Below are 22,641 nucleotides of genomic sequence, written 5' to 3'. Positions count from 1 at the left end.
CAGACTCTTATGTTTGGGATGTTAGTGGCAAAGAGAATAATTCTAAAGGCAGGTCTTAGTATATCTCCTGAACCAATGCTCCCCTCTCACTTTTCTATCATCCACCAGTTCAGTTTTATCTATGCTACTCCTTTCTCACACTGGAGATTAAACAAGCTATATATAGCATTTTTACAACAATTAATGTTGTGGAATTAATTAGAATACCTTTGGTATAATGACCATAATCACATTGTGCTATTAGTCATCTTACCAATTGCACTCTCATAGTGGTATTTGTAGTGCTAGTTTTTAGAAGATTTGGAGCACATTGTCTACCAACCGTGATGAAAACGACTTGAGGTTCAGACAAAGATTTTGTCTTTGGTAAAATCCTGCTGGTAAACAACTTTGTGGTCATTTTTCCATACAGCATTCACTACTTCTATTTCTTTCACTTTTAGTTGTCTTTGCAACTGAAAGAGGAGCAGATTCTTGTGCAGATATTTACAGTAAAAAAGATCAAATGGTAAAATAAATGCTGCACCTTTTTATTATTCACTGCATTTATTCTTTCCTTTTGTGTGTAAAGTGACAAAATTAGTTTCACTCTTGGGTGGGGGGTGTTTTGATCTCAGCCAAAGAGCGAGTTAACTGCTGAGATGGCATGCATGATAAACCCTCATTCAGCACCTAAGTAGCCTAGCTCAAAGCACACAACCACAGCAGTGAGCAGTTACTGTCATGCTTGGTCACAGATTGTGACCACAAGAAAGGTTGGGGGTAAAAACAAAAAGAACTAAATAAATAATTTACAAGTCAGTTTCCCAGTCATGGCTTAACGAGACATACATAACTTACAAGAACCGCTTTTTTCATCATGCGTCACCATGCGTACGATGGGGGAACAAAGGCATTTAGTTTTAGCCTTGTATTGTAATGGTCTACAAAAATGAACATATGAGAGAGACAAAGATAATAGGTGAAACAAAACTCATAACTGCCATCTCGCAAGCAGGTGAGTTGAAAGAGTACAAGAAATAATTAAGCACATGTTGCCGAAGTTATAATACTGTAGCATCCTTCAATAATGAAGCTACTAGATGTTAGCCAGTTTTGCTTACTTCAACCAAACACAGGCTACTGTGTGATGTAGCCTAAACAACAAACCTGCCTGGATATCATTACAGTATCACTTCTGTACGAGCTGTTGGCATGGGCTCCCTCGCTCATTGACTGACACATGCTTGTCTCCTGCAGGAACAACCAACTTCTCTAACTCTCCTCCAACCACAGGCATGTTATCTTAGTCACTGTCATAGGAACCAGAGGAGACTTTCTGGCTTCACATCCTCTAAAGTCTCACATAACACTGGCTACCATCAAACACGTTCACTGACATTCAGGAAACTCGGTCACTGCATTAAACGTTCATTTTCTTTAACTGAACATAAAACTCTTGGCGCAGTGAAACTATGGCATAATAAACATGCATGTCAGCATGTCATTCAGTAGGTTACAATACTATCGAGCAGGGCAGGATCTGCAGTTATTCAGTGTGAGTGATTCTTTCCAGCACATGGACATAAAAAGAAAACCTCATGCCTCTAATCAGGATCAATGAGTTCAACAGACTGCTCCAATGGGTACAATCACAACCAGAACAAGGAAAGCAGGACAAGAGGAAGCTTTGTAGTCAACCAGAAATAGAAGGAGACCAACAGAGGCCAACAGACCAACTGGGAAAACTGCCTCTGAGGCAATAACACTGCTGTGAGGTGCTGTAATAAAACTAAATAAGAGGTTATAAAGCTGCTGTGTCCCACAGCTTTGAATGTAAAACGTATCTGAATACATTTAAACTGATACTGGGACACAGGACAGCGACCGCATGAGTGTTGAAAACTGCACCAGAGACAGGAACGCAACATATGTTTTGTCTCAGCAAAGGAAACAGTGGAGGCATAAGGAGAAAGGTGAACCACTTCTGAACTTATATATACTTGCAAACATCCAGCTTTCAGCAACAGTCTTTTTCATTGGATATTATGCATCATAATATATACACTGTATTTAATGTGTTGTGTGTTGCTGTCAACTATTTTTCTATAAATAATTCATCACCTCTCTTATCACGCTTTTTGTTGGCAAAAGTCCTGCGAACTGCTAACCAATGGATATGGCATCATTAAAGTAATTTAAAACCATTCAGTTTGGACCATTATGTCTGTTAAATGTATCCAAACAGACTCAATTACAGTAATACCATTAAATCCACAAATCAGAATTATCCTGATAGATCTTTGGCTGTGTTTACATGTGACTGCACTGTAGACAGTTCAAGTGTGTTTCCCTTATGGCTTCTTATGGTTTAGACAGCCACAAGAGGACTGTGCATTACCACGGAAAGTTTTAAATGAGACACTATAATCCTTAACCTGGATGTATAGCCCCGACCCTGATCTTTAAAGTCCAAACAAGTCTGTAATGTGTATATATGCAATTACAAACAAATTCCACGACTTAATGTAATAGCACAAACAATAGTTTGGCTTCCTTCCAAACAAGCAATAAATACCTCAAAGTAAGTAGATGAAGTCATCAAAGTGTGTTAGTAATCCTTAGTCTAGAGACGAACACAAGCTGGATGCTGTTATTCATCATATTAACATGTAGGTTTTGTGGCTGTGCACACAGTCTATGGGATTACTGCCTAAACTGCTGTCTTTGCTCAGACTTTACATTGACTTCCATTAATTTGTAAGGCCTAACCCTAATCTTAACATTGATTCATACCTTACCCTTAAAGTTAACCAGGACATCAGAAATCATGTTTTGCTGCATAAGAACTGGTCTTTGGTCCCCATAAGGACCATTAGTGCTGACATGATCAGTGTTTATACCAGAAATGGTCGCAAAAAGTAAGAAAAACGTGTATGTGTGCACGTACACACACATGGGATGATATGAAAAGTTAATGTCACAGTTATCCTAGCCAAAATAAATGTGATTTACCATTTTAATCCTGATAATCATCATAATATGCTTTATGTATCACTTGACAATACGTTTTGTTAAGTATTTATTGCATCACTGAGGACACACATCTTTGACACATCTAAGAAACAATCTTAAATAAGGTGGTCATAATCAGGTCCCCCTGCATAAATAAAGGAAAGTTCTGTATGTGTCATTTCCACATTTCCACATTTCCAATTCAAGTTTATGGTCATCCCAAATATGGAAATTTACCAAGATCAATGTATCCTGATTGTTTTTAGTGTGATCCATGTTAAAACGTACCTCTTCCCATCCCTACACACCCTTGATTTTATAAATGATGTTTTGACCAACCACAGGTCTTTCTTAGGCAAATAGTAGTTTTAGTAGTAGTAGGCTGAGCAAGACCTGGTTAAAAGCATTAATAATAAAAATCAAAGGAGCTGTGAATCATTCTTGTACTCAATGTCATGAACCTCTTTAACCTCATGAACTCTAAATGCTCCCCACTACATCAAATCCCAAAGACAGTACAGCAGCAATAAGTCATTTGGCTGATCTATCATGACGTCATGATACATTATGTAAAAGACTAAAATCTGACAGAAGCCAAGAATTTAATGTTTTCAGTCTCATACCACAATCTTAAAACACAGAAAATACGTTCAACCATAACAAAGCTGTGGTTTTGTTACACATAATATGACACATTCTTATAGTATGCAGAAATAATGGGTTTGCTGTCCAGCTGTGATAAGTCAAGAACGACTCTGAAAACAGAATATCTCTGATACCCACTGAGTAATTCAGCTGTGTGTTTGCTATTGCCATGTTTATTCAGATTTTAAAAAGGTGTCTTGTTTGAATTTATCAAAATTCAATAATGGGGGGGGGGAAATGCACCCATTTATTATCCATCATCAAATCGACCATAGCTTTTTACGTTGCACAAATCCTCATCTCCCAATACCTAACACATTCCCCTAAACATCAGGGATTGTGTATTTTTTTTTTTTTTTTTTTCAGACAATTAGTAAAAAGTAGTGATGACTAATAACCGTAAAAACCAAGGGGGAAACTAAAAATATCCTGATAGGAATCTGAGGATTGTGGACAGGAAATCCTCCTCTTAACTGAAATCTGTCTCTAATCAGCCTCTGAAGCCTTCAGTGGATTTACACTGCCCTGTGGTCCTGGGTTTGTGTATCAGTGTTTTATCATCCACGTCCAGTTTAAAGTTTGTACTGAGTGCACATAACAGAAGGAGACACAACAGGAGTAACTGAACCGTAGGGTGTGTTCACCTTGGATAGTGTGTAACTTGGTCAGAAGTATTTGTGTGCTTGTGGGTTTTTTAATTGTGTCTGTGGTTGTACACATGCATTTGAGAATGTATATAAAACATTTTACAGAGTCAAGGATTATGGGGTAGCTGTGTAGTTTGTGTAGTTTGTGCCTGCAACCTGGAGACCGGTTGTTAAGGTGCATTTTACTCCTTTACTCCTCAAAAGAGTCTTAACACAGCATTTAAAATGTTCTGATGAGGTGTAGTAGTTTTCGATGCATTATCTGCACTTAAAACAGCTGATTGGTGCTGTGGTCACCAAAAATAAAAGGATAGTGGTAACAGTGACAGTGGTAACCATAAATATGTATAGAAATGAAGATATTTTGTAAATTAGTTTGAGAGAATGTTTTGTAATATGGGCACTACACACACTGTCTGAGATTGAATCATGAACATCAACCTTTGAACATCAAAGCTGGATCAATTATTCAACTAAAATTGACATAATTTGGGAATATTCCAAATATGGTGAATGCATAAAAATGTCAACATGCAAACTATTCTGAGAAAGACAAAGAGAAAATATGTGCAGCCTGTCCCCAGACACCTGTTTTAAATGAGGCCTGGTGCTGCCTGATGAAGTGTGACAAACATTAAAGCCAGGTTGCTGTACACTTCACTGAGGTGGCTGAGGTGAATGAATAGATGCAGGTGGCAGAACCAGGAGGCTACTTTGTTTAATCGAGTTTACTTCACTTTAGGGGGCATAGAAAATCCAGTCTGGTGGAGCGTGCCCTCCTCCAAGTATAGTTTTCTTGCCTTATTTGCAACAACAGGGTTGCTTTTTGCTGTGTGATGCACCTGTGTGAGCTGGATAGTCTGACGTGAGGGAAACATGATGCATGATAGACTGCATTATTTGGACGATTGCCAAAAAAAATGTAACTTGCAGCTCTCAGATTTTTACACTGTAGTAGCAGTAAGAGCTGAAAATACTGACATGTGCACACAATGCTTTAAATTAAAGCAGAACCAAAAGTTTTACAAAAGGGAAAAGTAAAGAAAAATTCATTCTTAGAGTGAGTGGAGAGGTATAATCAGCCAAACAACTATCTGTCCCCACTGGCTGTAAGCTACACAATCAGGAGAAACAGTCCTTTTAAAATACTTGGTATCACTTGGTTTATGATTTGCAGTTCATGTTAAATATATAAGCATTAAATATACCCATAATTGTTCAATTTGAGAAAAGGCCAATGGCTTTATTGGCCTCATGGAGCATGTTTCAGATCCCTGTGATTTGTCTAGTTTACTTATGTGCTTTTGTTTTCTGTGTATCAGCACCTTCAATAAATCTTCTTTTTAAAAGTGAGGATGTTTCTCTTCTCAGCTGAACTTTGTTTTAACAAGTGAAAATGCAGTGGGAAAGGTGATAGTAGTTCAAAAAGTGTGATCCATAAATACTCATTTTAGAATGAGTTACAATAAGTTGTTCCCATGGCTTTCAGTGTGTGTTCCTCTGTGTATACGTGGCTAATTTGTGTACATAAGCATTTGAGTTAAAATTTGTTTTTTGAGGTTTGACCCACCAAACTGCTCACAACATAAATACTGGGGACACTTTACTCCTTTTTATACAGTGGAGACATAATTTGCATTTTGGAGTTTTATACAGGGCAGTGTGTGTAAACATGTGTGTGTTTGCGGGTCTTTGTGCATCCACATCTTTACATCTGTGTGTGCAAAGCGTGCGCGCACATTCATCCTGCATTTGTGTGAGTTGTGTGTTTGCAATAATTGTCCGGGTGTGAAGTCGTTTAGTGGCTTTAGTTGCAGGTTGGGTTTTATGAGCTGGTCTGTTTGCTGAAGCTACAAGCAGCCATTGTTAGTGCACTTTTCCACAGATGTTACAGCCCAATTACCCTCCAATCACACGCTTGGCCAGACCCAGTAACCCAGGGTAAGGTAATGGGCCAACACTGGGTCTGCAAATCTGCAATCATGCACCCACAAGTGCTCCTGCTTATAATGACACCTCAGTGCTTACATAAAGACAGTGCAAATACCAGAAGTTTTGCTCTGATACATATTTGTTATTTGACATACAGTATGGGGACCTTTATATTCTAACCGACAGTATGGGGACCCTCATTTTCAAACCCTAACCCAGTTTTAACATTAAAATAGCCCTTCAAAGCCAAGGAATGTGCCTTCATTTTTTAGACTTGTAGCACACGACATTTTGGTCCTCACACATGGAAAGAAAGAAAGCAGACATAGGAGGTAGAGCCACTTAATTTGACCCTGACATTCAATGCTAAACAGCCTTGTTGCAGGTGTGCAGTCTGCATGTTGTTGATTTAGTATTAAATAGAGCATGTCTTGGTTTCAGTGCAGTAAAAGCTATGGTTTATAAAAGCAGTTCATTTCAGGGAACTACACTCTTTGTTTATGTCACTGGCGCCATTTTAAATTCTTTAAAACAGCCAGTCAGGGGTCACCTCCTTTTATGTTAGAAAATCAACTTTTAATGTTGGTAAATAGCACACAAGTACATAGCATGCATGGTAAAAAGACATTTAAATAAAACATAAATATGCACTTAAATTAGGTCCGTCAGAGACCTCACTTCAGCACAATTTTACAGGACAATAAAAAGGGATAGTTCAGATAATGTTCATTTTTAATCCAAGGACCCCTACACTTTTCAACCTTATTTCTACAACAAGAGTGTTGTTGCCAGCAGGAGCCACTAATCAGTCAAATCACTTATTTTGGCTGTAGTGAAATTAGTTATATGAAAGTTGTCACAATACATTGATCATCATGTTGATGAATGTTTGAGTCCTTGTCCTTATATAAATATTCTAAAATACGGAAGATGAACAATAAGGCTGTAAATTCAACATGTTTTAGATAAAAGTTAAAAAGTATTGACAAACTGCATTAAACTAGCTATAGAGAGTGGACGGCTTAAGAGTAAGTTAATAAATATAAATTTAAGATGCAGTGCCACAAACACATTATACAACAACTGAAATGCATTTGAAGGCTTCCGATGTGTTTTCTGATCATGCACCAATATCTCACATTTAAACATTTTGTAACTAAAAAAATTCATATTTGCAAAAAATGCACAAATGACTAATATCCTAAAGTATAACTTTTGTTTCCGTTTAAGTCTCAAAACACTGTCCAGCAAAATAAGTGTCAGCATTTATTTGGGTGGTTCTATCTTATGACATTGTTGTAAAAATGAACCTTTTACATTGCGTTTCCTTTTTTCTTTTTTTTACACGATTTTACAAACTGAGACTTTACAATCAGTCACGAAACGTTATACCTTAAACACATTTCTAATTTTCTGGTAACAGTATTTTTTTTTTTTTTTTTTATCATCTTCATAAACCAAAGACCAGACCAAGTACATGTGTAGCTGTCCACGAAAAAATATTACAAGAACAAAATCAAAAATGGTTACAAACAAGGAACTTTTTTGTTCAAGATAAATCAAGTTTCATTCTCTCATTTTCTGTCAGTTTAGATACACATCAGAAACAATATTATTAGACAAAACACCATAAGTAGAGTCTAATAGCTGGTCTCACAGTCCTCAAACTAAGAAAATAAACTTAGCTAGAGTGTGCTGTACAAAGTATAATGTGCCTTATTTGAAATACTCACTTCATACTCATTTACTGTGGTGAAATGGGTTTTAATAATGATATGAATTTTTATGAATTTCAAATACAGCCTCTACAAGATGCTTATAGTACCTTTTTCTTTGTTTTTTTTTCTTTCTTTTTTTTTTTTTTAAATCTCTCTTGGCCTTCTTTTTAATTCATCCTCCAGCCTGATAATTTTGCTGTTAGAAGCCATTCACACGCCATAAAGGTTAGAAAAAGGTCACTAAGTTCACTGGTGCTTCCTGGCTTATTTTAAACAATGAGACGACTCCCATAATTGATATACCACCGTCCATATGTACACATATGGCAAGGATTTCACACTCTTGCAGCCATATTGGTGGTCCTTAATTCTTTGGTAGCAACAGATTGCATTTCTAAATGTGTGTAGTTGTCATCAAATTAATCTAATAAGCATGGTTAACTTTTGTACGGTTTATGATTCAACTGACTTCACTGCCAACATATATATTATCAGCTTGGATTTCTTATACATAAATACTTTTACACAGACAGAGATTAAAGAAGCAAGATTCAATAAAAATCTAATATTTAATCTGACAATTTGTAAGTACAGACACATTCTAGGCACATTTTTTGCAATGTTTATTAGGTCTACGTCGGCATATGGCCTATGTATCCATCATTTGCATGAATGGGGCTGGGGGAGGTCACTAGACAACTCCAAGGCATCCATTAATGTAATATAATTGTTACATAGGTGATACAGATGAAAGCAACTCTTCAAACTCATTTCAAAACACAAGTCAATTTACAATATTCACATTATCTTCCTTTATCATAAATGATTATTTTTAGATCTCATTCCCTTCCTCAAACAGCCCCTCACTGAAACTGAAGCTCATAATCCTTGCCCGCCTTCTGTCTCTCCTGTCCTCCACTCTTTATTACATCCGAACCCATATTTGGGTCACTAACTGCTACCTGTTGAAGGAAAACCTTTTTTGGTTTCGTTCACCATAAAAGTTATATTTTAACAACAAAACTGAAGACAATAACAATGTGGATTATCATGTGTTCAATCCATGAACCGTCTTAAAACCAGTGTTTACAAAGCAGAAAGCACAGGAGGACTCGGCCATTGAAGCTGACCCCTTCTATTGTTCCCTCTATTATCACTTGGGACAGAGAAACTGTGGGAACATGAGTTTAGTGGATGATTATAGTGTGAGGTGAGGTTACTGCAGAGAGGTCAGGTTATGTAATTTCTACATTTTGGCTGTTTTTAACTGTTGCTTAGAAAGAAGAAAGCACTTTTCAACTTGGGCTGCGTTAAAATCTGATGTTTCACCTTTTTTGGACTATCAATGATTTTAAATATGGCCAGAGCTTCTGGATCTGAAAATTGTAAGTGCCAACTTCAGTGGTTGCAAAAATAAGTTTTATTGTATCCGAGCCTATGAGAAAATGGTCCTATTTCTCACTTACTGAAGTAAACATTTAGTTCAACTTAATTTATGGTCTCATTCGCTTGTTTCAAGTCTTTGTCAATACAGCATGATGTTCATTTTGTAAATGATGGTCCCATTTAGAGTTAAATATAAACGATAAAGCAGAATATGCTTTAGGTAACTTCTGGCTCCAAAAGAAACAAGATGGCAGTGGCCATAATGTCAAACTTGAGGCTCCATAATGGTGGTCCAAAAAAAACAATAGGTAATGTCATGGTGGGTTTACACTTGTTTTAGACTAAACAATTACTCATGTAATAAAAATGAATAACCAAAAAATTGGAAAATAATTCCCATTTGTGAGTCTACTTGCTGGATTCATTTTAACGTCACAGACTTAGTTTTCATTGGGTTGACATGCATAACAATCCCCAAGGATGCAAATATCAGAGCTTGACTTCGGTCATTAGGTACATTCCCAGAGGTGTTGCGGTATGTACCCAACAGCATGAAAATAAGCCTCTGTGAAATATCCCTTTTAAGGGTCGCTGAGGGCGGAATTTTCATCTGGAGCTGGTGTTTAATGGAACGTTTAACCCACAGCAGTAAAAACAAAGCAATGTGCCTTTAATCTGTTGAACCATCAACAGTCGTCTCATGGTAGCTTCCAGTTTGAGCTAGTTGAGCTTATGCTTTCAGTGTGATGGGTGAGTGGGATTTCAGTTTATGGTGGTGTGTGTGCATGTACACTGATCAGATACAGTGAGTGTCTAAGCTTGTGTGTATAAGCCATATGTGACTCTTATAAATACACTGCAAAGTCAGTTATGTCTTGAGCAGAAGTCACACATGAATATTTAATTAAAAAAACAAACATGCAGAGCAAGGCAAGAAACATGGCCCATTAAATACCAAGTTATAAATCCAGTGATTGCATCGTGTGAAATGTGACTGTGTTGAACTTGGATAGAAAGGGTAGTGAGAACTAAAGGAAAGGAAGTGTATGTCTTTGTGTGTCAGGGTGGCACTTTAAATTTTGCAGTCCAAAGATATAGAGTATGTAGAAGTGATGGTCCTCCCTTTTGAAGCCCCAGTCTAAGAAAGCCAGCATGAACAGTTCAAAGAGTACATGAGGCAGTCTGCAAAATCAGTCCAAAAGCATGCATATGTTTCATAAATCTGAGGTTGTGAAGTTTTGAAGATGTTATGACTTGATGAAATGAAAGCGATGTCTGTCATTTCAGTATCAGTAAAAGTATACAAGAGCTTAAATGTGAGAGAGGGATGAGTTCTTGGTTAGCATCTTGTGATTGTATCTGAAAGATTGTCTCTGGTCTCCTCTTTATTCAACATCGTTACATCAGGAACAGCCTGTTCAGTTCAGTAGCAGTCTCTTTTGGCGCCGTCTTTCCAGACAACCCAACACTTCTGTATTTTCTGGGTCGTACCCAGAACCAACCCCTAACACCAGACCTAAAGATACACTGATTTTATAAAAATCCACTCTGTTACAATCAGCTGTGAGCTACCTCATTCTTACAAAGCCAAGTGCCAAAGTCTCAACCATTAGGAGTTGATGCTGGTTTTGACCCTTTTTGCTGCTAAATCAATCTTGTCCTGTAGTGGAATCACTGTCCCTTTCTTTCTTTTATTTTCTCCCTCGTTACTCTTCCCATGCGCTGAGATCCCTTGGCGTCCGGTTCCGTTCGCCGGAGCTCTTGCTGCGAGCCTTCCTGGCACTATCCTGCGCCTGGCGGTATTTCTCCACCATGCTCTTGTGTTTCCTCCTCAGCTTGTCGTTGCACCACATCCTCTCGCAGTACTCCTCCACATGTGGCAGGTTCGACGGCCCAATCAGCTGCATGATATCCTTGAACCATGTGCGTGACTGGCCGATTTGGCTTGATGAGCCGCTCCTGCTGTAAGCGCTGCAAGGCATCCAGGCCCTGTAGCCTCCTGAGGACCGGTCTTTGAAGGAGTCAGAGAGACCGGCGTTGTCGCGTGCCATGAGCTCGTCCACAGTCTCCCCCTGGAGGACTTCAAGGGTGAGGCGGGCCAGGGTTTGTGTGAAGCCGTGCTCTCGGGAGCGGCAGATGTACACGCCTTCGTCCTGGCGGAAGAGACGACGAAACAGCAGACCCTGCTCTGTGGACATCACGCGATCGTCCAGCTTCACCTGAGTAAGGCAGAGGGAGTACATGTCACGTAACTTTCATATACTGACATTGACTTGAACTGTACTTTAAAATGAACATCTTGTTTTGTTTCAGAATGGGAAGTGATTATGTAGGCACTTTTATTTTATGTGTTCAAGCTGCTTAAATCAGTCAAACATTGCATGCAAAGTTGTTAGCTTTGTTGCAAGGTAATTGTTTTTTAAATGTCCCATAATGATGAAAGTGAAATATCCATGTTATTTTGATTATAGAGCAGTTCTAGGTGCTAAACAAATACTGTGAAAGTATCAAAATGCTAACCCACATAGAAATGCACGGCGCTGGAATTTAGAAAATGTGCCTTTTTAAACAAGCTGTCAGAACTTCTGTATAGTCGTGATATCACAACTAATTTAAAACTAATCTCAAGGATATGCTCAGCATAGCCGTGCTTAAAAAAACCCAAGCAGAGCTGATGAAGAAACAAGGTGGGCTGTGCCTGCTCTGGCCTGTAAGAGCTGACCAATCAGAGCAAGGGAAGAATATATCCATTTTATTGCCTGTTTAAGGAGACAGTCAATAAAACGGAGCGTTCAGACAGAGGGTGAATAGCGGTGCTGCAGCAGTGGACAGTATGAGAAAAATGAGGTGTTTCTTGAGCGCTGAAGCATGTAAACATTTTCTAGTAGACACCCAAAAAAAAAGTGTGAACCTGAAAATGAGCATAATATGGGACCCTTAAATTAAGACAAAATGAATTGAAAATTGATGCTTTTGCTTACACTTTGTGTATGTAGCAAATGGCTGAATGTTTTTTTTTCTGAATAAATAAGAAAGCTTTGAAAAAAAAGATTTTTTTTGGATTATCTTTCATATTTCATTGTGGAAAAATCCCTGTGAAAATTGCACCTTCATTGTGCTGCTTTCAGGCCATTCATCTGGCTGATGTGAACAAACTATAAAAAATAATGTAATCCCCTCATAGCATGAGGAAAGAAAGAGGCTGAACGTGGCTCTTCGTACTGTTTTCTCAGCTTGAATTGCAACAGCAAGAATGTACCATGAAATCCAGTCACTGTTAGTTTTAACCCTTTCTCTAACTTTTTATTTCCTCTCATTCTCTTTTTCTTTCCTTACTTACCTCCAATTGAGGTCTCTCCTCTATTCACTCATGCCTCATTTTTCTCAATCTATCTTCTCTACCTTGCCACTCCTCAGATTCTTTCCTTCTATGCCAACACAAACATGGCAGCCTCGTCAGCTGGAGTGGCAGCCAAATGTTTATTTGCTAGGAAACCGAGATGGGTGGTAATGCCTTAATACTTGCGCGGCTGACCGAGGCACTCAGTTAAGTTAGAGAAACATACCCTCAAGCAAATGAATGATTACTGTGGGTGTGGGCAATCACAGCAACATAATTACCTCAGTAGCACTTTGAAAGGACTTTGCAACACTGTGTTTAAGTCACAGTAAGCAGTAGACATGGAGTGGCACTTCAGCTTTCAGTGGCATGCAGTCAAGGTTTGAAAAGAATCCACTGTTTATCCAAGAGAACGGGCGCTTAAACGTTTTCCTTTGAAATATAACGGCTTAATTTCAACCATATGTCAAATGGCTGTCAAATGTGTCAACCACGTGCCAAATTCACACGCACATCTCACTTTAAAGAAAGTTACTCAGGCCACTGTTGGCCTGAGGTTTCATTCCTCCCATCATCCATCTCCAAGCTTCCCTACTTCCCTCCCATTACAGATATATTAGGATATGGTGGCATTTTATTACTTTGATTTACTTATCGTCTTACCTCTTCCTTGCGGTCATCACGCTGGACGAGCCAGGTAACAGAAGCTTGTGGAGAGCGAGGAACACACTCCAGGAAGGTGCTGTTGTTCTCTGTGGCATACACCACCCTGTCGTCTGTCACGTCAAACTCTTCTGGTTGAAAGACAGGTGGAATGAAAGGTTTTTAGTCTGCAGAGCACTGCAAAAGCTGAAATGATGTCAGTCTATGGTCATTTGGAGACACAGTAAGTAAACCAGGCAGTATCTCTGCAGAACGTGTGAGGTCATGTGAGGACACATTGAGGATAAATCTCTTTTGACAAATAGTGAATGTCAGGATGATATTTCTCTGGATTTGACTTTGTCAACAACTTGACACCTTGGCACAAAGAAACCTTGTAAAATGTGACTTCATCCAAAGGCCCAGAGGGCGGCATTTTTCGTCACCTCAGCGCCATAGCTACACTCAGGTGAGCAAACACACAGCCAAAACATGCACACGCCCTTTCTTCCCTGCCTCTCCACAGCCTTGTTTTCTTTTCTCCTCTTTGTCTGTCTTCACACTTGTTTTTTACCCTCGCCTCATCCTCATTTGTTTTCCTCTTTTTTGTTTGTACTTGTCTCTCTCACACACACACCTGCCATCTTTCATTCTTCCTATCCTCTTTCCTAGGTTGTTTAGGATCAGTGCCAAAAGATACGGAGATCTATTTATAACATGTGCATGTCTGAGATTGTCTATGAACAGAAATGGCTCCCAAACCTAACGAGGTGTAAGATCTGGCGTGAAATAAGGTCAAGTTTGTGTTCCACATGCACTGAATGAGTAAATAGATGTGTGTTATTGAGGAGTTAACATATATCTTCTGTCTTATATGCTGTACAACATCAGTTTCACACAGCTTGATTAAAGTGGCCCATTTTGTGCCTCTTTCTCAGGATTTAAGCCTGAGACTGTTTTTGTGGAAAGTTTGATTTGTACAAAGACTTTACACTGACCCTTACACACACAAACACACACATACAACCTTAATTCAAACACAAGTTGGCACATGTCCAACAGCATCTTCCCCTGGACCTCAGGTGTTTACAGACTCATGTGCAGTATATACAAGATTGGAGCCTCACTGGTTTTCTTCCTATCCACAGCTAAATAGTTTAGAGTAGTGTAAAGAGACCACCGCCCTTGTTTTGACTGTACAAAGTGGTAATGCTTATCTGAAGTGTCCTGAGAGGAATGTGGAAAACGTTTACAAAGAGATACAAGAAACTAGAATATGACCTAAAAACTGTGACCATCTGCGTCAGACGTCCAGCTGATGGTCGCCCATATTTAGAAGTAATCAGTCAAATGTTTTTGTTTACTGGATTATTGAATCACTTGTACATAATTCAGCTTTCCTTCTGTATTTGATTTTCCTTTTCACATCTAATAGTGGAGCAAATGAAGCGTCCTCAGCTGACACTTCCCAGCATTAACCATCATTTGAAGAAACAATTTGATCACTTGTTTCTCAAAAGGAGAACTATTATTATTGTCATTTGCTGCGCTGGTTCAGTCATATGTGACCTGACCAATCAGAGCAGACTGGATTTTCGGGAGGGTTGGGGCTAAAACAGGAGACAGGAGCTAAAATGGAGCGTTTCAGACAAAGGGGGAATCAGCATTTTTATTACATTGAGTCATTTCCTGACAATGTTGATGAACCACACTGTTCGCCACTTAGGTAAGCACGTTTCCACAGAGTATTCTATCGAGGTATTATATATTTGGGGTTCATAGCCTTATATGGATATTCATCATTAGGGTTAAATAGTCACAGACTGGCAAGTGTCTTTCAGAACTGGCATGGCGTTAACCCTGTTCTCCTCAATCAAGCAAGAAATTCATCAATAATTATCCATTCTAACATTCATGCTATTACTTGTCCATGCCAATATCGATGCTATCGCTAATCCATGCTAGTGGTGTTGATCTTGATAGAACGGCAGTCAGGTTGCAATGGTAATAATTACATCTCTGATATGTCATCTGATGTTTCTGATGTTAAGTTATAACATCAGGTGACCAAATGAAACACACTGTTACACTGTTACCTTAAACATCGTTAGAAACATTTGGGATAATCTAAGTACACAACTCATCAAAATATAGAAAAAAGACATTTTTATGCAGAAATGTTACATATTGTATCTTTAAGTGAGAAGTGACTCATACCACTCAGGTTCTGATCCAGACACTGCAGCACGGGGTTTCCATGCCTGATGTCCTGTCTGCGGAAGCGGCGTTTGCTGTTGGGCATGTATCGTGCGCACAGAGATCCATCCCAGGCGCAGTAAGGGTCTCTGGCCAGGCAGCACTCAGCACAGGCCTTCCCATAAGTCTCACAGCGATGCAGCTTCACCTGTGCTACACCTGCTGGAGAGCCCACATACAGGGCTTGCTGTTTGAAATGATGAGGAGAAAAAAGAAAGTGAGGCATAATGAAGATAAGTTGGGTTTATAGACACGAGCAATAAAGTTTATAATTACAGTCACATCAACTTACCCTTTTCACTGATATGTCCATTGATGTAATTGGAGTTGGCACCTGCAATAATGAAAGTAATTGACCTTAGATAGTTCACAATGTGGGAAAAGACTTAGAGTAAAGGAAAAAAAGCCAAAGCAAATGTGATAGAGAGGAAATTAAAGAAGAGAGTTATTCTTTAAAGATGAGGAGGAAAAAATAGATTAGGTTTTTGACAGAAGTTCTCTTTTAAGACATCGTTGTGGGTCTTTATCTGTCGACTGCAAAGAGTGTTTAAGTTAATGAAAGAAATGTTATTTATAATGGTGAATGGCAGCTTCTTTGACAATGCCTGAAAAATGATTAAGAAGGAACACCGAGAGAATAATTGAGACACCTGATAGGGTAAAACTTACTTTAAAGACTTGTAGCTCCTCCAGTGTGACTTCCTCAGTCTCCAGGCTGTTTCCACTGTGCAAAGCAATGACCTTCAACACTGTACCAACGTCTGAAAGACAAGCAAACAAATACAAACAGATTTCTCCACAGGGCTCAATAAAACTTCATCCTCAAGACAACAGACATAATTCACTGTTTGACCTCGAGCTAGTCGCAATCAGGCTCCTAACTTTCTGATTTTAGCCGGGCATGAAATCATACACATACCTGTGCCAATGAACATTACGTCATACTGCCCGTCCTCTGCCTCGACTCGGTCCACCACGATTTGTTTCAGCTTGTAAGGAATGTTGGCCTTTACGAGCACAGGTTGGCGCAGGGCGGGATACACCGGCCGCCACATCAACGGGTGGTTGCGGGCAAACTGCAGCACCGAATCAGGGAAGTCCTTTGTGCTGCCAAACTCTCTGCCTGGCTGGTTGATGATTTTACTCGGGCACTGAAGAGAGAGAGGAAGTGTGAGAAAGACATGGAGAGCAGAACTGTTTTGTTAAAATCCTTGGCTGGCTAACTGATGATGCTACACTGGAAGATGGATGGAGGCAAACAGAAGCAAGCCTGAAGGAAGGGTTTAAAGCAAAATCCTGGCCACTTTCCACTTTCACTCTACATTCCCACCATTTTCCACCACTGGAGGTGTGCTCTTTAAAAGGAATTTAGGCCTAATTATGGTGTTAAAGTGTTCTCAAAGAACCCTCATTAGCACTTTTATTGTGCCTGAAAACTGTGGATGAAAGTTCACAACCGCTGAGGTAAAGTTATGTGTTTGGAAACAGCTCAGTAGAAGCAGAGCTTGTTGTTCATTAAAAATCCTCCAATTGGTGTCACTGTAGTAACGAAAAAAATAATGTGCTGATACTTGGCGGAGATAATGCATAACTCAAATAATTAAGACTGTTTAACACTGTCCAATTAAAGGCACTTATGCGAAACATATGACCTTTAGGTTTGCTCATGATTCGGATCAGCAACTCTTTCCAGAGGAGCCAGAGTCTTTGTCACGCACAGCTGCTTTTTTTGTGAGTCTTCACTGCAACCGTTTAACACAACGATTGGTAAGAAAATGTCAGCTGTTCTACTCAGCAGTAATTGGCTCTGTTGTCTCTGCTGGTGGCCAAAACCACCATTATTGAAAGCTTCATTTTCCTCCATTGAAAGCAGATTTACCCCCTTCAGCAAACAGCTATTCCCTCCATAGTTCTCTGTGAACCTTTGTAAGAACCAGTTTGCTTTTCACAGGCATGAGAGCCAATGTAGTGTCAAATCATTCAGTCAGTGTATACGTCTCCTATGACACAGTCAAAATATTATGTTAATTCACCCGTGGATAAGTCAGAACATGCTACACTAACTATGGTTTGAAAAAATAGTTTGTCCTTGGTAAAGATAACCCTGTCCCTGTGTTGATGGCACTCTGCAACCAGTGTTTTCCTGGCCCGGAGTCAGTTCTTTGGCTGTTGAAAATCAACTGATCCAAGAGTAGGCCCTGGCTCCGAACCAGCAACTGAACCGCCTTGGTTTAAAAGGACTATTAGACTGGGATCCCCTTCCTGTGATGATTAAAGGATGATGTAACCTGTACTTTTGTGCAATTAAGATCAACAACTGTAGCAATAGAGAGAAGGGCAGATTCCCTTTTTGCAGAGCTCCTGCTAAGGTTCACAAGACTTAAATCTACTGTTATTTGGCCAAAAAACACAAAAAAAGAACCATATTAAGGGTGGTTTTGGGGTTGATTTCAATAGTCTTCTTGGAATTATACTGGGCGGCTGCACAATCAGATTAGCTACTCTGTGGTGAATGCTGATTTCACTTAAGCATACAAAAGAAAAGGGCAAGGAAGACAAATATATTGCTTTGGAACAATCTGAAAGAGTCAAGAATAGGAATAATCCTAAAAAGCAAACAAACTGAACATTTCACGAACAGGGAGGTTGGGATCGCAAAGAGATGTAGACGAGAGACGCTCCACGCGGCAGCAGCAGCTGACTAAAATGAAAGCACATGTCACAGTCAGGAGCCTGAAAACTTCGCCAGAACTCATCAATTAAGGCTGAGGAAAGAGTAGAATTTAATTGAGATTGAGTCTCTTACACAGAGAAGATTCATGAGAGAGCAGTTAGTCATTTGAACACTTGGTATTTGTGTAAATCTCATTCCCTGATATTGCTATTCCAGACTGTTCTTCCATATGGTAGAAATATTGTTACTCCTGCTTATCACAACAGAAAGTGATCCCCACAATAGCTCTGTAATGGTCTGGATTCAATTTCAGAGGGAGGATCTGAACTGTGCAGGGACATTGGACTAAAACTGTACAATCTAATGATGTATAATGTTACATTCCTCTGAGTATGATTTACTAAATGGCTTCCATTATAATTTATTCCAGAAGGTGTAGAATATGTGAGCAGATCCAAAATCAAATCCCCAACTTGCTAACTTCAAATGCTCCCAAAAAAAACTGTTAACAGCGAGACTTTTCACAACAAACAGGACATGACTTGTGATGTTGTGTTTAATTCCAGTGGTCCCTCCCAATTTCTCCTCAACTTTCACACATTTATGCACTTATACAATACTTGAGCAGCTCCCAGTGCACATCCTTGATATGTCAGTTTTAAATAATGTTGAACTGCTCCTCAGGACATAAAATCCAAACTGGAACAGCTCCAGAATCTAATGACAGCTCATCCAAACTTTGCTGCAGCAGGTCGACTGCTTTCCGTCTCCAACTGAGCGCCAAGTGAGAATAAATGAGAGGGAAGAAGTGAGAATATTTGGCAGACATCTATTCACGGCCATTATAACTGAGGACATGAGTGTGTTGCATGCATGTGTGTTAAGTGTGCAGTGTGTAAGTTCTGTATCAGAGAAATTGTTCCACTTTAGCAAACAGACCCAGAGGAGAGTGAGACTATCTCAGGTTCGCATCCTGGAAAATTACTTTCCACAGTTCTATATCAGCCTCTCTGATTGTGGTTTACTTATATGCAATCTGAAAGAAAGATGCTTGAGATCCCCAAATATAAGTTCATTGTCACGGCTTTGGTTTTCAGTTTAGCCCTCATGTGTGTTGTTGGGACTTTCCACTTCCTGTCTTTGTCTCTTTCCCGCCCCTTTTCTGTGTATACCTGTGCTTCATTTGTTAAATGGTCACTGCATATTTAAGCCTGTGTTTTTCCCTTAGTCTTTGTCAGTTCGTCCATTTCCCCACGTCAATGCTGCGTGTCTTGCATTCTCTGTTGTCCGGATATATTTCCTCCTGCTGTTTTTTGTCCTCATTTTGCTCCTTGCGTGTCCTCAGTGTTCCCCGTCCGTTGCGTTTTAAGTTTTTTCTTGGATTCTGTTTTGCTGCCTATTTGTCTCCAACCATTTATTGCCTGCATTTGGATTTTTTTTTGGATACCGCTTTTGTAAATAAAGCTTGCTTTAGGTTTCCAACTTGCGTGCCTCACTGTCTGCACTTGGGTCCTCACATTTTGCAAACCCTAACATTCAATGTCAACCCGAGAATCCAGTTTGGGTTACAATTTAAAATACAGCCTGCAATTTACAGTTTAATGTTGTTGTGCTGTGTAACAGCAGGCAATTCTTTTCTCCTCTGTCTGGGCCCTGTAGTGGCAATAAGGCCAGAGGTTTGTGCCTAGAATGCCTATGACTAGATCCTGCCCAGACTGCTACCTTGAAACTACCTGAAGGAGCTGTATGTGTTAAAACAAATGTCCAAATCAGTTGGGCCAGACATTAAACAGACTTTACCCTGTCAGCTCCCTTGTACAAAGTCTGTGTAATGTCTGATTGAATCCATGCATGAATCGAGCAGGTCATTGTCTGTAGAATACACAGCCAGCAAGTGGGTACGTTGATGATGTTGCACGGAGTGAAGATGCTTCGTACTCTTTTATGCTTGACTGTACATCGCTTTCCACTCTTTTATTGATATTGTGGATACATCCAAATACATGTAGTATTGATCAATGCAAAACCAGTTATCATTACGGATGAGTCCTCCTCTTGCTGCACACTCTATACAGGAGCCACCAATGGCCTAAACCAAACTGAGTTTTTCCACTAGGTGTGAATGCATCTGACACGGACAAGCTCCTGTTGTGTGCAACTCTGTGGACATTGTTCGGAGTTCATATGAGAAAAAAGGCTCAAGTGCCGTATCCCTGAAAACCCTTCAAAATGACCGAAACAGATCAAGACCTGACGGAGGAGGAGGAGATTGGGGAAAAGTACAGTAAATGTATCCTGTAATATCCTATTTTAAACCAAAGTGAGCAGTTGACAGTTCCTCAACAGATAGGCTGGATAGATGACTTCTGACTCAGTTTGGTGAAAAAAAAAACACATTAAGTTCAACATCTTATTAATAAAAACTGGCACTTAAATGTATGACACTAAGATAACAGTGCAGGCAGGAGTCAGAAAAGTTTGCAGATGATACTCTGATTGCTGATGGGACAGCATAATATATCATGGCTGATTTAAAACAGGCCATACAAGTGATTTTACTGTCAGAAATTAATCCAAGAGAAACACCCAGGCAAATTAAATTCTGTGTGGATCATCAAGGATAAAATGTGTCTGGTAGCGACTCAAAAGCTCCATATTTTAGCATCAAACATGAGGCTTTTGTGCTGTCACTGTGGATGACAGAGACAGGCAGATAATACATCACAAAGTAAATGAAATGTAATGCCAAGCTCCAGGTAGGATTACCACTAAAGCTTTCGTAAAGAGAGTATCCCATCATCTCCTCTATTACAGAATGAGTTCTGACACCACTTTAAACAACGTGCAGTGATATTTCAATCCAAGATAAATATCTAGGGAGGATAACTCTACCAAGTCCTTCTTAAATGAACTCTTTCAGAAGGTGAAACTAAACTTTCCACTCCTTGATGGGTTTTGACAAGTGAATAAGGAGACATGATGGATAACACACAGTATAAAGCTTAAACCTGTTGCAATGCAGGGAAATAAAATGGACTTCAATGTTCTGTCAAACAGAGAAATCCAGGTCAGTATAATTGTTTTTAAACTGTTTTACAAAAGAATAATTGAACTCTAGCCAAACGTTCAAGTAGGATATCAAGCCGTTCTTCATCAAGATGGCGTTTAGATGAATAACTCGAGGAGAAAGAAGCAACTAACCCCCCTCTATCTTCTCCCCATCTGTGCCTCTTCATCAGCCCACCCTGAGTCATCACCTTTTTCCCGTTTCGTCTCTACCTCTATTTTCTCCTTCCCTCTCAGTTTCAGGCCAAAAATGACTGTTAATCAGAGAGTCAGTGGAGTGAAACCACAGAGGTGTCTGCTCTGTTCTCACATTATTCATATTCTTCCTGCCGTCATACGCTCTCCTTCATTCTGGTAACGAGGTGGAATTACACGCGCGCCGAGATTGTGTGTGTGTGTGTTGCCTACACGCGTGTGTTTGTGTGTATAACAAGTGTGAATTACAGTGATATGGTGGAGAGAACATGACAGGGCTCCACTGGGAGGCAGGATGTAAACCAGGAGAAGGGTCTGTACTGTATACAGTCAGCACAGCTGCACTACCACATACAGTAGTTTATGTTACTGATATGGAAACTTTCTGCGCCTCATTTTTAATGTCTTTATCATCTTTCTCTTCGCAATGCTTTTTCCCCCTCGCTGTTCTAGTCGGCTACACATGGTAGGCCTGAGCAAACGTTTATCCTTAGAATTACGTATGTACACAACTGTATTACTTTACATGTTTTGGGAAAAATGCAGTACCATTCATAATGTCTTCAGGAAAATGAATCCAGCTTGGTTCTAACTGATGTGGAAAATAGCACAGCTAGTTTTCCTGGCAAGGTTATCACAACCAATAGGGATGATTCACTTACTGTTAAATTAAATAAAACTGTCATTTTAAATTCATTCTTAATTGATTAAAGCACTGGCATGATGGTGTTTTGTCTGTTACCGTAGTTACACCTAGCTATAATGAATCTACATGTATTCTAATGCAATAGCCCTGCAATAAAACTTTGCTTAATGAAGGTTATTATGATCAGTTACTGTTAAAAATGTTTTAGTGAGTGAGTCTGAGTCATAGTTTCAACTTTATGATCATTTTAGAGGCTGTATCTCATAGTGCTACTGCCCTGTTTCAATTTTGAGCCTTCTGATTGGTAGTACAACAAAAATCTGCAGTGAAATTAATGCATTAACCAGTTTTACAGGATCAGTTTAATATATATATGTATATATATATATATTTAAAAAAGGGTCTGGACAACCACAAGTTCATATTGCATATTGTTGACAGAGCTTACCAGGTTGTTTACAGAACCGAGATCAGAAGAGGATACAAAAATGTAAAACAGT

At 39.4% G+C, this 22,641-nt stretch overlaps 1 protein-coding gene across 2 annotated transcripts in view; it reads right to left on the bottom strand.

Annotated features, from left to right (window-relative positions):
• Positions 1 to 7,770: 7,770 nt before the first annotated feature.
• The window catches only part of sema3bl (sema domain, immunoglobulin domain (Ig), short basic domain, secreted, (semaphorin) 3bl), a 69,666-nt gene continuing 54,795 nt past the window's right edge, over positions 7,771 to 22,641 (bottom strand). The window contains exons 11-16 of one of the 2 annotated variants that reach the window (XM_084367865.1): positions 16,480 to 16,711; positions 16,230 to 16,321; positions 15,853 to 15,894; positions 15,522 to 15,747; positions 13,326 to 13,453; positions 7,771 to 11,541 (exon numbers count right to left, since the gene is read on the bottom strand). In XM_084367865.1, the coding sequence (XP_084223991.1) occupies positions 11,029 to 11,541; positions 13,326 to 13,453; positions 15,522 to 15,747; positions 15,853 to 15,894; positions 16,230 to 16,321; positions 16,480 to 16,711 (1,233 nt within the window). In that variant the 3' untranslated portion in view covers positions 7,771 to 11,028. Of the gene's footprint in view, positions 11,542 to 13,325; positions 13,457 to 15,521; positions 15,748 to 15,852; positions 15,895 to 16,229; positions 16,322 to 16,479; positions 16,712 to 22,641 lie in introns of both variants that reach the window. The other variant, XM_084367864.1, reaches the window with a different exon arrangement.

The sequence above is a fragment of the Pagrus pagrus genome (assembly GCF_965226575.1).
Source record: "Pagrus pagrus genome assembly, chromosome: 11".
In the NCBI taxonomy this organism is placed as follows: Eukaryota; Metazoa; Chordata; class Actinopteri; order Spariformes; family Sparidae; genus Pagrus; species Pagrus pagrus.
This window is presented reverse-complemented; position numbering and strand designations above follow the sequence as displayed.